We start from the raw sequence: 16,007 nt of genomic DNA, 5'->3' as shown, positions 1-16,007 counted from the left end.
ATCGAAACGTAATTAAAGGATCTTACTTGTTGACCCAATGCAGCAACTGTTCGTCGTGTTGACGCGTGAACTTCGTGTTATCTTCCCACGGATACTGTGCATCGGTACTCGTCTCGTCCGAGTTATAAACTCCTAGATCCGACAATCTCTTCCTAACATCAGCTAGGAAAGGCATCGGCATGGGAACGCGGCGTATGAGAGCGTCGGCCGCCCGAATGCAGAGGCAGTATCGCTTGAACCATCGAGCGGTGTCGGGACCAGTGCAGACACGAGTGTCCATGCGCAGACCACATGCTAGCCAGGCTAACTCCTGTAAAATTAATAGATGAATATAACTATTTGGCTTCCCCAGACCGACTAGTCAGCCTAGGGACTATAGCCAGACCTGTTCATCTCCGTGAGTTTACATCGAAAACAAAACACGCACGATACTATTCGACAAGGCCTCACATACGAGCGAACATTGACTCGCGCACGCGTATTCTTGTGTATGATGGAAGAAAATAAAGAAAATGGTGTACTTAATACTGTGCAGTATTTAACTGCCTAAATAATAAAAACACAGAATGTACTTTTTTAAGTTGCCTCAAGACACTGAGAGGTAAATAAGTAGTTAATATTATTCATGATAATTCATGCTAAATCATGTATTTCCTCCGCCATTTACCGCAGTTTGGCACCTCACCTCACATCATTTTACCGAAGTCAGCCTTATAGCTTCGGCGCAGTGCCGATCACTGACGTTTGTCAACAAAATGGTGCTTGACTCTTGAGACAGGCTAAATTACACCATATTGTTAATGACATTGAGCATACATTTTTTTAAATACCTTCGCGAAGTAAAACTTCTGTACGTAGTACTTATTATTATTCTGTGCTATAGCCCAAAAACTCTATTTGCCTTTCGTAAATGCAGAGGGACGTGTTCCTGAAGTTTCCCACTACATTACCTAATGATGATGGCTGAAGCTGTCACCTTGCCGCCTTAGAGATACTAACTAAATACCTACTGCCCTAAGTACACGTAAGACATTTTTTACTTTTTCTATATTATATAGCATCCATTCACTCAAAGATTTACCAAGTTAATACTTATTACATACCTATCTTGCTAATAGTTTCGAGGTTGTTAACTGTGACTGAAGTTTCTTCCACAACTTTTGAGGACCAGCCGATATTCTGTCCCGTAATGATGGTAGGAAGGACAATCTATGTTTGGGAGCCTAGTGCCCGTTTTCACCATCAATCACTAATTTTAAAGTGACCCCTATGGTAAAACATAACAGGAATTTTGTTTGCATAGGGGTCACTTAAAAATTTGGGATTGATGGTGAAAACGGGCGTAAGCCTACCTTGAGGTAGTGTGTATGAGTAAGGTGCGTGCCAGTTCTTAGCGCGGGCTCCTCGTGCTCATACTGCGCGTGCAATAGTTGCGGAAGGTGCGCCAGCGCGGGCGGCGGCGGGCCCGCCTCTCCGGGAGAAAACAAACTTTATTCTCTTACAAATAAGACGTTTTGTTGCCAACAGTAACTGATGACTTATGCCTGGCTATAAACGTCTTATTTGAAAGAGAGTAAATCCTATTTTCTTTTAGCATGCCACGTCTCATATATTCATCTAGCTACGTACCTTGATGTGTGTATGAGTAAAGTGGGTGCCACTTCTTAGCGCGGGCTCCTCGTACTCATACTGCGCGTGTAACAGCTGCGGCAAGTGCGCCAACGCAGGCGGCGGGCCCGCCTCGCCGGGAGAAAACCTACCTTATTCTCTTACGAATAAGACGCTTTTTTCCCAATAGTAACGGACGACTTATGTCTGGCTATAAACGTCTTATTTGAAAGAGAGTAAAGGCTATTTTCTTTTAGCATGCCACGGCTCCTATATTCATCTAGCTACGTACCTTGAGGTAGTGCGTATGAGTAAGGTGTGTTCCAGTTCGTAGTGCGGGCTCCTCGTGCTCATACTGCGTGTGCAACAGTTGCGGAAGGTGCGCCAGGGCTGGCGGCGGCGGCGGGCCCGCTTCCCCGTCCAATCCGCATACAACGCCGCGTAGGCGCCGCACGCACCATACGCGGCCGCGCCATGCTGGAAGATAATAAACCTTATTGATACATGCCGTATGTGGTACAAAGTCGAGTAAGGAATTTTAAGAAGGGAAGAAGGTGCGGTGGAGGGTTATCTGGTCAAGGCAGCCGCAGTTCCGCGCACATCTCCCCTGATTCGGCCAGGTTAGTAGGGCCATAGGAAGTGGAGGATAACCCACGTTTTTCGTAGCTTTTATTTTTGTATGATTCGCATAGCACCACTACCTATGCAGTGTAGTGGTGACTACGTAGAGTCGTAGACCGTTCCGCTGTCTCCTTTTCAAGCACATAGTCGATGTTCGTCACATGGTAATGTAAATATTTACTTAGAAGAGTACAATACAAAATTTCGATCTTCTGAATTCATATAAATAGCTGTCAACCAATCACTGATATTTTTTATATTAAAGACTGTTTCTAGCAAAATAAAAACAAGCTATGGTAAGACAAAAGTACTTACACAACGAAGGCATTTGAGCGCAAATGGCAAGAGCCTGAGCCAATCGTGGAGCCAGCTGGTGGTCATTGGAAATGGTGGCCAGAAGCGGACCATCCAGTAGCCGCCAGGCCAGCTCTACCGATGGACTAGATAACACGTAACGATCGGACCCACTTTCCTGTAAGAAATAACACTCTCTGAACTCAGAATCACACAATACATATTTATTTTTTTACGGATTTCAAAGTCATTCATGTCAACATACGTAAGACATGTAAGATATCAACATTTACTTACCACAGTAGAGTGAGATGGAAGTATCGGATGAGCTGTGAACCTCCAGCCCCATCCATTGACTGAACCGTCGCTTGTGAATCTCCAACGCAATTCGTCACCTGGTCAACAATACAGGTAACACTAATTTATCATCTTTCACTGTGTTATAAGTATAAATACGACGCGTTCTTTGAATTACAACTTAAAATGTCTCAGAATAGAGCTTAAGATTGCAATAACAATTAACGTTACATACCAACAACAATGATTTCTTGCGACCAGTCGACGGGTTCGCGGCCAGACCTCGTGGCCAGTACGCGACCAGTCGAGTCCGATATCGTGAGGGGATCGTTGCGTCGCTCCGTGGAACAACCTTGCTCGAACACCACTCGTAAGGACGATGCACCCGGGATTTTTACCACGCCTACACGAAAGAAACTATTGTCAGTATGACGTGTACTATAGTGCAAGAAGTAACAGAGCGGTATTCGCATCGTCTCTAATTTTAAGCTTCGCCGGCTACGGCGAATGCATCGAATATGTATAACGAATATATGCATTAATGTCTAAGTTGACGACATTCCGCCTATATGGCGATTATCACACTGCGCCGCGCTCCGCCGCGTTCCGCGTGATATCATATAAAAAATCCCGCGCGCAGACGCGTTGTCATTGCCGCGCGTGTTTTCTATACAAAATGAGCATACAATTATTAAATCTGTCGTCCCGCGTACCGCGGCGGAGCGCGGCGCAGTGTGATAATCGCCTATGTCCTTATCTCTTTTCTAATTCAGGCACCTAGGGACTAAAACTAGCTGCCATGAGCAATATAATCTTAGCTTTTTTAAGACAAGAAGCACTCTATACTTTGCAAGAACGTTCAGCCTAGAAAATGTTTCAATGCTAGTTGAAAGTCGTAAACGTCATTGATAAGACCGACCAAAAAGAAACCACCCACCTGATATATCCGTATCATCAGCATAAGGATGTGGGCTGTCCACAGTGACTGGTTGCGGCGGGGCGCGGCCACCACCAGCGGCCGCTTCTTCTAACTCACACACGCACACTTCCACCACCATGTCGGCCACTGCTGGCTTACTGGCACATAATGCTAGAGGAAAAAAAAGAAAGATAGCAGTCATTTACAAATAATAAAATACAATGGTGACAAAGTTTGTTGCGGCGCTTCTTCTCAGCACTTGCCAAAGTTGGTCTCGAAGCGCTGTTAGGGTAAAGATTATGAGACATGTAGAGGCAATATGAACAAAATATTTGACGATTTGTAGGTACTATTTGAATAGTCTATTTTTTAACTGTGACTTTAACCCATTCAATTTCCAACAAATTATAACCAAGCAAGATTCCATAATTAAAAATGCCCAAATTAAAAAAAAAAACAAAAAAAAAAAACAATCAACTGTGACTTTGACTTACAATGTACCACAGATTGCATATTTAAAAAGATTTGTAGTGATACTACTAACCCATGAGAACATCTGTAATAATTTTGACAGCATTGTTGGCATCCGGTATCCGTCCTGCTGCGGCCAATTTTAATAAGTCTACGAGAGCTCTGGCATCTGATTCTCCCAGCTGCGATGTGAAATCGTCTAACACCATCTAAAATTAACACAAAGATATGTTATTTCAAATGAAATTTAAAAAATAACATATCTGTACCCAACAATAAACAACCTTTGGAGCTTCAGCTTGTTGAACGGTCATAGTTGCAGCGGCGACGGATACAGCACTTGATGACATCACAGCCGAATGTCTAGATGATATTGATCCACTCAGGGGACTGCTAGCACCACTCTGCAAACATATTTACTTGGTAAGACATTGGCCGGCCTAGGTTGCGCGCAACGATATAATTTTATTATGGATTTTAGACGACAAATGTATGAGTTCATGGTCAACTATAAAATATCCCATCAAAAACAATACTTGTCAAAAAAACCAAGTCTCGCAACTCAGTTGTTCTACGGTAAAAAGTTGTGAGATCCATGTAATACCAAGTCCAGGCCAGGAAATCTTTAACGTTTTACATAAATATATTGACTTGGCCATCGCACTAAATAATTTAATTTACACGTGTTTTCATGCGTAGAACAACTGAGTTGCGAGACTTGGTTTTTTTGACAAGTATTGTTTTTGATGGGATCTCATTTCTTTTTGTATTTTGTAGACAGCAGTTATGTATCTAGAAAACTGGACCGAAATTGAAAAATTTTACTCGACTTGGCGGTTGCACTACCGTGCCCCCAAATATTTTAGTTTTTCCTTGATTCATACACCAAACACTACTTATATTCCAAATTTGAAGCTTCTAGGTCTGCTAGAAGTGCCTTAGAGTTTTGATGATCGGTGAGTCAGTGAGTGAGTCAGTGAGTCAGTGAGTCAGTCAGTGAGTGACAAAATTAAGTAACTTTGACCCGTTATAATTCTTAAACTACTGGTTCAAATTGAATGAAATTTTAAATATACCGTGTCTTTACAATGCCTGCATAGCTAATGAAAATTCAGCCTTCTAGTTTTATCCACAACGAAGTTACAGGCGGTCGAAAATGGCCTGAATTGCTTCGAGAAAAGGATGGTACGGCCGTGCCGCTTTTTTGCTCGACTTGGTGGGGGCACTGCCGTGCCCCCAGATTATTTGCGTATACCGTATATCTGTGCTACTAAAGAATCTCCAAAAGGTAAAAAGGAGCAAAAGTGTTCTCGGACGAAGACGAAGATAAGCGTGTAGCGTAGGATCTACACATCTAACCAAATGGAATGACGATCACAAACTGATAGCTGACAGCGTCTGGATAAAAACAACCAGAGATAATACTTTGAGCCGCTCCTTGGGAGACCTACGTTCAACAGTGAAGTACTATAATCTGAAATGATAACGTATGTCAAATGTTTTTTTAAAGACACTCACCGGCAATGTAGCCCGATCCGCTGGGGCTTCCCCTCCACCAGTACGGGCGTCTGCCTCCACGTCTTCGTCTTCTGTGTCTATGACCACAGACACCGGCACTGCTGCCGAGCAAGCTTCGTGGGCGCGTAGGGCTTCGACTAGGAGACAGCGCGCCTACAATCGAAGATAAACAATTAACACTCAAATCTTAGCTACTGTTGTATGTTGACAACCTTTCCACTTCTATCTTCATGAATTTCCCAGCTTCTATCTAATTTATTAAGCAAAGTTATATTGGTCTAGCGCTTAACTGAGTCAGTGCCTGCTCAGGCACTGACTCAGTTAAGCGCTGGGACTGGCATGGGAAGGCGTTTTGTGACGTCAAACGTCAGCGAGACTTCAGATGAGCTTCAGACTTGTGTGTTTTGTCAGGCCTGTTCATCTCCGCGAGTTTACATCGAAAACAAAACACGCACGATGGCCCACCTACAGGATACTATTCGACAAGGCCTCACATACGAGCGAACATTGACTCACGCACGCGTATTCTTGTGTATGATGGAAGAAAATAAAGAAAATGGTGTACGAAATACTGTGCAGTATTTAACTAAGCCTAAATATTAATAAAAACACAGAATGTACTTTTTTAAGTTGCCTCAAGACACTGAGAGGTAAATAAGTAGTTAATATTATTCATGATAATTCATGCTAAATCATGTATTTCCTCCGCCATTTTCCGCACTTTGGCATCTCACGTCACATCATTTTACCGAAGTCAGCCCTATAGCTTCGGCGCAGTGCCGATCCCTGACGTTTGTCAACGAAATGGTGCTTGACTCTTGAGACAGGCTAAATTACACCATATTGTTAATGACATTGAGCATACATTTTTTTAAATACCTTCGCGAAGTAAAACTTCTGTACGTAGTACTTATTATTATTCTGTAGTTTTGTCACATCGTAATATGTCAATATCACCCGTCCCGTGCCGCTCCCATGCATCGCTCCTTCAGGCATTGACTCTGTTATGCGCTATACCTGTTAGTTCTTTTCTCTCACCTGCGTAATATGTAGAGCCAGCAATATGAGAGACAAGGCATGTTGTACTGCTACTGGCGGTTCCAAGCCGAGGGCAGCCGCCGCTAGAGAAGGCTTGGGCCCTTGGGGCTCTTCTACTACCGCTTCATCGGAATACAGACCTAGACGACAAATAACTTGTAATAAAACGGAGTCCATGTAGTGTTTATCTTTGGTGGCAAATACAATAAGCCTAAAAACATCGAGATATTAAAAAAGATCTATTTAATAATATTAAATTATATTATATTATAATAGCAAATATTTATAGTTTTCGCAGTAGTTTCTAATCAAGTTGTCAAATCAAGGAGGTTTTTCCCATGACAATATTGTAATGAATTTAACAGTTTAGTTATATCTCTGTGGTTGAGGATTTCGGGTGAAGCTCGTTCCTACCTCCGGCTTCATCATCACCTTCAATCAGGTGAGATGCAGACCAAGAGCTTTCTCGTTGTGAATAAAAAAAGCAATTCTACAGTAACAGGACATAGTTCTTAATCTCACTTACCAAGGCTCTGTGCTCCCAACGGGTCTTTCAACGTAGGGAACGGCAGTGGAGCTATGTGCGGAGTCTTCGTTTCATCTATCACAGCGTGTTGCGACGGTCTGACAGACCACGCGGCGGAGTGCGATGACCCCGCTGCCGCTCTTTGGACGCCTTCGACTCCCGCGACTAAAGCGGGACGCCTGTTCACACAGGTCGTACCGTTGCCTTGTTGACCGTGGTCGTTGTCACCCCACGCCCAAACCTAGGAGTAAATAGTCGATTTAAATAGTCTGCGTTTTTATTTCATTTTTTATTTTTATTTAATAAGTACACATACAGGTTACAGTCATTTACATATCAAAATACATAAACAAACTGAACAGTGTCTAGACTCCAAACTACAGGTAGCGTACATTTAAGTTACGATGGTTTAATGATTTTATTTACGTTGCACAATTAATAAACACATACAAAATGCTCAAAAGATGTTTTAAGGTGTTTTACCCACATATTTTTGAACATGAAAAATACCACTGTTTCGGGACAATATCTTACTTGTGGTCCAGAACTGAGAAGAAGTAGCACAATAAACTCAGTGACTATATTTGGCGGCGTATAAGTCACTACCTCACTTGAGGTTCTCAAGATAGAGTGAGGAAGAAAATTCAACATTATGATTTTATCTCATAGGTAATAAATTAAGAAATTAGCCACATTGCCACATATCCATAAAGAAGAATGGTTCCTACTTCCTGACCTGGTTATCGCTGGTTACAGCCAGACAGTGCAAAGCCCCGACTGCCACGTGCACGACGCGACGGCCTCGCAGCGCCTCCACTAAAGTAGGCCTACGCACGTGCGCGTCAAAACCGTGGCCAGGCCAAAGTAGTATCTTTGCCCCATATCTATAAAGAGCAATGTCCCCTGCAATTTGTTCGCTCACCTGATTATCACTAGTCACAGCCAGACAGTGTAAAGCCCCGACCGCCACGTGCACGACGCGTCGTCCCCGCAGCGCCTCCACTAAAGTAGGCCTACGCACGTGCGCGTCGCAGCCGTGGCCCAGTCTGAAGTAGTCGCCTTTGCCCCATGTCCACACCTAAAAATATGTATGTTGGTTAACTTTTATCAACAGCAGAAGTTCATGTCTGTCGGTAAATAGAAAATACTTGTAACAGATGTAGTCAGATAATACTAGGTGGAGAGCATAATTGTCACTAAGGGCAAGGATTACAAATAACACTGGGTAAATCGAAAATATAAAAAAAAACTTGCAGGTCATTCCCAATTGCAGCTTCTGTATAAAGATTTATCCACCTCAATCTCACTCAAAGGAAAGTGCTAACATAAGCGGAAACACAGATATAGATATACATAGATAACGCAAGTAACACGATCTGTATTAAAACCAAGCGTGCCGACTTTTTAATACCTACTGTGACGTCACAGCCAACATTTAGTGACGGGAAATCGTAATCGATTCAAAGATGCCGATACCGCCGTTGCCCCAACGCACCGCTACGATCACAGAAATGGCATCGATTATCTGACAGACGAATGAGATACACAGACGAATGAGATATACAGACGAATGATATTAAACGGAATGTTTAAATAAATAAATATTTTCATTGAATTTTAAATAAAAATGTATAATTCTAAAACAGATTGCTTATTATAATTACATCGTTGCTGCGCGGGCATTTTTCGAGCCGCCAGTGTTGTCACACATAATAAATTTTTTTGTATCATTAATTTCATCCTGTTTAAGTTTATTTTGAGACAAGTTCACATGTAGTTTTCTTTTAAAAAACACAATTAAATAACTACAAAAGGGTAATTTTAGACACGATCCGATAAACGATAGGGATGAATTTTGTATTATTATTCAATTTTCTTCCATAAACTTTGAATTTTTGACGAATTTCAATATGTAACTACTACATGTGATATATCATTAGAAAGAAGAGAAGCTAGAGATATTTTTAAGATTATTGGCAATCAATTATCACCTTCTTTTTTTTTTGATAAGAATCGATTATTGATTAAAGTAGTAGAACGAACAACACTAGTAGCAAAATTTGACAGACGAATGAGAAGTTGCGTGTACAACGAAGTCGAAGCGATGCGCGACAGTGGCGCTTGTCCGTTATACATCGCCTCTTAACACATAACGTCAGATCAAACGCTCAAAACAAACCCGGCAATGTATCGTAAAAAATTTTTTGAATGGTAAGTTATAGATTTTTAGGTACAGTCTTGAAACCACAGCTTGGAATACTTAAAAAAATGTTTTAAAATGAATTAACACTTAATATAATATTAAAATAACTTACCCGTGATAGGAAATATGTCCTTGCCTTTGGGAGCTCGAAATTTTTGGCTTATTGCAATTAATTATCACACATTGAGGCATTTTTCTACTTTTCGCGGCCGTCCGCATGCAACAACAGACGCGCGTGGACTGTAAGCAGCGGCAGCTCATTCCGATGATTTATCGGGATCGGGACACGCGAAGTAGGTGCATTCGCGTTATCTAGGTATATCTATATCTGTGAGCGGAAACAACATACACCCCGCAATATAGAACACGGTGTTAGGGAGTAACCCCGTTGATGAAAGTGATTGGAAAATTTTCATCATTTCTTAAAGTCTTTATAGTTGAATCAGTTAACTCACGTAATGAAATTATAACTTACCTCGCCATCCCTGGTCAACGCCAAGCTAAATTGTGCTCCACACTCTACTTGGACGACACCAAGCGTGTTTAGTCTTTCGATATTCATGGGTACTGCGCAGCCGTCGGATCCACCGCGTCCTAAATTCAAAGCTGTACATTTAGTAACGAGCACAGGACGGAATAAATGCAACTGTGGAAGCTGGCATAGTTATTTAAATGGAGGCACAATCAGCCAAATAGTTCGTGACACCCAAAGTTGCCAAAAAGTTCGCAACACGTCTTTAATACGCTAAGAATAAGGTTGTGATGTCAACTTTTTGGCCACATTGGGTGTCACGCACTATTTGATGCTGACTGTACTCGGGTTATGATCTAAAGATTTTTGAGATGTAAATGGCATTGCATTAAATTGAGCATAAGCGAGTCGGCACATAAAAGAATTGCGCAGCATGTAAAGAGGCCACATTATGCGTTTATATCTGTCACTTTTTATAATGTCATGAAATGAAAAATTTTTACTTGAAAAATCGAATATGTTCTGTATTTAAAGTTACCTGATAAGCTTCAAGTAGCTGCTTTCATAGTTTAAAACTTACCAAGTTTCCCGAAGTCGCCGTCGCCCCAGGAGAAGACCTTACCGCAAGCAGTCAGCGCTAAGGTTTGCGCGTCACGTGACCCGCACGCGACTTGAACTACCCTGAGGCCGGCTAAAGCTTCCACCTAAAAAACCATAAGTCATATTTTTGCGTTTGTTTTTTCGTACGGACGACTGCTCATCAAGCTAATTAGTGGTCTTATTTTGTAGTAAAACAGGGTATATTGCAACAAAAATATATGACTGTACATAAATCACGAAAAAATCTTTTAGAATAATTCCTTTAACACTACGATCCGATATTATAACTTCTACTAACCAAATAAGCACCAAACCCTTTTTTTAATCGAAGAACAGAACTTTTACAATATTGATCACCTTGATTTTGCATAAAATCTCATTTCAACTTACCATCTTAGGCGCCAGCTGAGTGACGTCATCGCCATGGCCCAGCCTGCCATACTCTCCCATTCCCCACGTGTAAAGATGGCCGCGCGCGGTCACGCACGCGCTGTGGGCCGAACCACAAGCGATGCCGACTACTCGCTCGCCAGAGAGAGATTCTATGAGCCGTGGCACTTCTAATGTGATGCGATTGCCGTGGCCCAATTTGCCGTCTTCACCTTCTCCCCATGAGTATACCTAAAATATTTAGTATAAATAAAACCTCATAAACATCTACAGGATCAAGAAGAAATTGAAGCAATCGGATCGTTTTGAAGATGCGGGATCTGTGATTGCGAATTTTTCCTCAATATTAACAAGTGTGCGAAATGAGTCTCTAAAGTATGTACTTCCAGTTCCAAGATTATACTCTAACCTGTATTGACAATTTCACAATTTGACATGTAATGAATATTATAAATTAAATTTCTTATTGTTATTCTTAACCTAAATTAATAAAGGATGGGTCAATTTTCTAGAGCGAACATGAATATAAAAATAATTTACACTAAAGCCTTTATCGGATTACTTTGGAAGACATTTTAAACGCAAACGAACCTTTCCATCGGCAGTCAACGCAAGCGCATGTTTCCCTCCAGAATGCACGGCTACTCGGCGCACGAGTGTGTGCGCTAGATGTGGGTTCGCTCGCGGAGTTGATACGTTGTTACTGTGGCCTAGGCCAAGCCGTCCGTTTGTGCCTTCGCCGCATGCATAAAGCTATAAACAAATAGATAATAAGTAGGTTATTTGTACTAACATGACTTATTATTTTATGCCATAGGAAGACTTACCTTTCCATCGTGAGATACAATGAAAAGAGTCTTGGAACCGCCAGCGATGTGGACTGGACGCAATGCGCTGAGGGTAGGTGAAAATACAGGCACTTTTACTTTGGAGCCTTTAACACCACCTAGCTGATCTTTATCGTTCAAACCCCAAACGTAAACCTGGAACATTAGTCATAATTATTTTTTGCTTGGATGAGTGAATGAATTAATACTTCAGAGCCAAGTTCATTTTTAGTTAGCATTACCTTAGGACAGTCGTTAGGCAAAGAAGGGGGATTGTTATCAGCTGATACGGCTCCTGTTGGGTTATCTCTCTCCATCCAATCTTCAGCGACGAAGTTCATAGTCTAAAATGTTGATATTATTAATAGAATATACATTTGATTTTGAAGGTATTATTCTATTTATTAAGAGAATCAATATTTATGTTTGACTTACCTGTAAAACATCGTTGTAAAGTGGATTCGGTCTAAAGCCAGTTATGTAAAGGCCATGGACACGGCAATCGGCATTCACGTTTCGGTTTTGCTTTATGCTGATTTCGATGCAAGGATAGTACTAAAATCAGAAAAAAATATGATTGCAATAAGACCATTTATTGTGTGTATATTCTAGTGATTTGAAATAAGTGCCATCTAGTCGCAAAGAACAATATCTTCTCTTCATTCATGTTATAGGGCATTGGTTCCCAAAGTGGGGGGCGCAAAGACCTTTTAAGGGGGGCGTGAGCCATCTGTAAGAAACCTGCGACCGCTGAGAGAATGAATTCTAGACTGCTCGATACGACCAATAAATAATCTTGATTGGTCGTTTGTATGGTCGAAAGGGGGCGCTTACGGGACTATTCCCACCTCTCGTTCCCACCACTGCAACTCCTGTGTAGCCAGGATCTACAGCTATAACAAGGGGGCGCATCTCAAATGAGTTTGGGAACCAATGTTATAGGGTCTTACCTGTTTACAGTCAGCCAGCAATTGTATCTGTGCTAGATGGTGCGGGGCCCGGTCCCTCGCGGCATGCGCCGGGACCGCCGGGGGCGCACAAGGGGCCGCCGCCAGAGGGGCCAGGGCCGCGTCTTCGAAGCTGGACCCCGCGCGAACGGTCAAAGCGGCGGGCCCGTGGGTCCCACCCGCGACGCCCAGCCCTAGTCGTCGGACGCGGACGCCGCAACGCATTTCAACCCGGATCCAATGCTGCGCATATACAAAGCTATTAGTGGGCGATTAGTGATTTATTTTAAGCCCTGTTACCTACAAAGATATTATTAAAATTACATTTTAATAATCATACTTATTTAGGGTGAAGAAAAAACAGTAGTAAAAGCCCACAAGTCACATTTTTTCCATTAAATAATACTCGCATTCAACGTAAATTTTTGCATTATTTAATAGTTATTATTGGACCACACATGCATATAAAAGTCTAGTTTGAAAATCAAGGGCCCTTTCTTGATTTTTTTTTATGCATGACAAGACAGTTATTTCACCACAATCGCACCTGATGTTAAGGCGATTAGTGTCCTCAATCCGCGTGAAATGGTCATTTTGTAAAGCCTACTCCTCTTTTACTGCTGGACAGAAATAGTTGAAAAAAATATATGTTATACAACAGTTCAAGNCACTAATTTGGAACGTGTCTTTTTCTATTATATACCTAGATTCTGTCCTTACGCAATTTATCTGACTAAAAGCTTGTTACGAGATTTAGGTAAGTTCTTGTAGATGTACCTATTATTTACCTATCCGTGTTTTTTTTAGATTTACTTTAAAATTAAGTTACGTTATGAATGTATTTTTGTTTACACAAGTAAATCTCGCGACGAGCTTTTAGTCATATAAATTGAGTAATGATAGAATCTTTATTTTTTATTCTATTCTTTTTAGAGCATACAAAACCTTGTTTTTTAAAGAATGTTTTTCTTTTAATTTTAATTTAAGCATTTTAGTATTTATGATGCGGAATTTACTACGGCGTAGTAGCATCGTTTTTCTCTAATGTAGCTCGTAATAATTCGAACAATTCTTATGGCCACATTCCAGCTCCATCATCAGACCCTGTTTACATATAGAATTGAAGTAGGTACTCGTGATTTGTAAAGTAGTTTACCGTAACTTTACATAATTAGTACCCTAATGTAAATAAATAAATACAAATCAAACGAGTTTCAACTCGATGGAGTCGTTTTATTCCGGAGTTCCTATGGGGTCACTGACTTTCCAGCTGTATCATCAGATCAGTTCCATGTCATCATAATATTGCATTGTCATCCGAATTGCATGTGTATCCGAAATTTTAACTCAATCGATTGTCGTCAGGAAATGGGTCTAACTAATTCATAGTTTACACACAACATACATTGTGAGCTAAATAAAATAAAATAAGAAATATTATCCCATACAAAATGTTCATGGATTTGTAATTTTTGTTAAATATAAATACCTTACTATACGGTGCGCTAGTTTAGAACATTTCGGGCCATCACTTGCGCCTGTGTTGAATGACATCGACATCAAGGTTCATCAATTCAAGTTTAAAATAATAGGCAGTAATGTATGAAGAAAGAGCTTCTATTCTGTACCTACCTATGCCCGTGTAATTTTGATCGGTGTCAAATCGGAGTTTTCGTGCGGGGTGCGCGGGTGTTGTGCGAAGCGTGAAGGTCAAACGCTCAAGGTCATTGAGGACTCTAATCGCCTTAAGTGGGATGCAGTCTAGGGAGAGAGAGAGAGGGAGAGACAGGGAGAGAGATGTAAAATCTACATCTCTTTCCCTCATTTTAGATTATCCTTGATCAACTTTGTGAGTAGTGTATTTTGGTTTTACAGTTAACATAAATACTTTTTCGACCCTTACCTGGCCAGTGCCACTAGAACTCTGCCAATAAGTATGAGGTTGGGAGTCCAGCAAACGTCTGGCCCCAGCGCCGGGGCGGCATGAAGACACGCGGACTGCCCTCACCGCCCCTCGCCATCCTACTGCCACTCCACCAGCACTTTCGCCCCATTCCGCTATGAAAACACGTGAGTAAAGTAAGGTACATATTTATGCATCAGTCCTTGCAATGCACAAGCTATGACAAATATCCGCTCAGTGTCAGATATTGTCATATCACCTTATGTGTCTATATTTTCTTTTCCAAAAAACTGAGAATCAATTCTCTACGGTTCGATGTAACTACGTTCAAAACTGAATGACACCATTCTTATCATAGAATACTAACTGGGAGCTTCAGACTTTACAGATTTCCAAATAGCTTAAAAATATTAAAATACTTATGATGGTTACACAACTGGTGACTTACATTGATCAGTGACGAGTTCCATCTCACTGACTTGACCAGTCCAACCGGGTTGTTGTGGAAAGTCCACAGTCAGATCACGGGCGTTGCTTGATATTGCTGAAACAAAAGAAATATTACTTTAGGTCACGTCTAGCTGAGGCTAGTGTGGTCTATGCAGCCCCACTTGTACCGAGGCTGGGTGACGGCCGCTCGGACTCTAACTCGGTCTCCTACGGCGAAGGGCGGCCCGCCTGAGACCACTTCTGGTTTTTCAAGTTACCCCAACCGCTAAATAGTACGATAAAGTACTCTGAGTGTAGGCTTTTGGGTCCAATTTTCTCTGCCAACTGACCGGTAACCGTGCCGACACTGGTGTGGTCTATGCAGCCCCACTTGTACCGCGGCTGGGTGACGGCCGCTCGGACTCTAACGCGGTCTCCCACAGAGAAAGGGCGGCCCGCCTGAGACCACTTCTGGTTTTTCATGTTACCCCAATCGTACGATTAAGTACTCTAAGTGTGAGCGTTTGGGTCCAATTTTCTCTGGCAACTTACCGGTAACCGTGCCGACGCTGGTGTGGTCTATGCAGCCCCACTTGTACGGCGGCTGGGTGACGGCCGCTCTGACTCTAACGCGGTCTCCTACGGCGAAGGGCGGCCCGCCTGAGACCACTTCTGGTTTTTCATGTTACCCCAATCGTACGATTAAGTACTCTAAGTGTGAGCGTATGGGTCCAATTTTCTCTGGCAACTTACCGGTAACCGTGCCGACGCTGGTGTGGTCTATGCAGTTACCCCAACCGCTAAATAGTACGATAAAGTACTCTGAGTGTAGGCTTTTGGGTCCAATTTTCTCTGCCAACTGACCGGTAACCGTGCCGACGCTGGTGTGGTCTATGCAGCCCCACTTGTACCGCGGCTGGGTGACGGCCGCTCGGACTCTAACG

At 42.1% G+C, this 16,007-nt stretch overlaps 1 protein-coding gene across 1 annotated transcript in view; it reads right to left on the bottom strand.

The window, feature by feature from the left end:
* Window positions 1–16,007, bottom strand: part of HERC2 (E3 ubiquitin-protein ligase HERC2) — a 57,274-nt gene that overhangs the window by 17,265 nt on the left and 24,002 nt on the right. Inside the window, exons 50-71 of the mRNA XM_028321133.1 lie at window positions 15,083–15,178; window positions 14,635–14,789; window positions 12,735–12,974; window positions 12,220–12,339; window positions 12,027–12,128; window positions 11,785–11,940; window positions 11,549–11,710; window positions 10,958–11,188; window positions 10,548–10,671; window positions 9,971–10,089; window positions 8,215–8,370; window positions 7,293–7,533; window positions 6,767–6,906; window positions 5,729–5,881; window positions 4,495–4,614; window positions 4,284–4,419; window positions 3,758–3,910; window positions 3,056–3,223; window positions 2,821–2,918; window positions 2,545–2,701; window positions 1,901–2,085; window positions 27–310 (exon numbers count right to left, since the gene is read on the bottom strand). Coding sequence (XP_028176934.1) covers window positions 27–310; window positions 1,901–2,085; window positions 2,545–2,701; window positions 2,821–2,918; window positions 3,056–3,223; window positions 3,758–3,910; window positions 4,284–4,419; window positions 4,495–4,614; window positions 5,729–5,881; window positions 6,767–6,906; window positions 7,293–7,533; window positions 8,215–8,370; window positions 9,971–10,089; window positions 10,548–10,671; window positions 10,958–11,188; window positions 11,549–11,710; window positions 11,785–11,940; window positions 12,027–12,128; window positions 12,220–12,339; window positions 12,735–12,974; window positions 14,635–14,789; window positions 15,083–15,178 — 3,496 coding nt within the window. The remainder of the gene's footprint in view (window positions 1–26; window positions 311–1,900; window positions 2,086–2,544; window positions 2,702–2,820; window positions 2,919–3,055; window positions 3,224–3,757; window positions 3,911–4,283; window positions 4,420–4,494; window positions 4,615–5,728; window positions 5,882–6,766; window positions 6,907–7,292; window positions 7,534–8,214; window positions 8,371–9,970; window positions 10,090–10,547; window positions 10,672–10,957; window positions 11,189–11,548; window positions 11,711–11,784; window positions 11,941–12,026; window positions 12,129–12,219; window positions 12,340–12,734; window positions 12,975–14,634; window positions 14,790–15,082; window positions 15,179–16,007) is intronic.

Source organism: Ostrinia furnacalis, unplaced genomic scaffold (assembly GCF_004193835.3).
Source record: "Ostrinia furnacalis isolate ACB-3 unplaced genomic scaffold, ASM419383v2 OfSCF7471, whole genome shotgun sequence".
NCBI lineage: Eukaryota > Metazoa > Arthropoda > Insecta > Lepidoptera > Crambidae > Ostrinia > Ostrinia furnacalis.
Note: the sequence above shows the minus strand (reverse complement) of the source record. Positions and strands in the feature narration are given on the sequence as shown.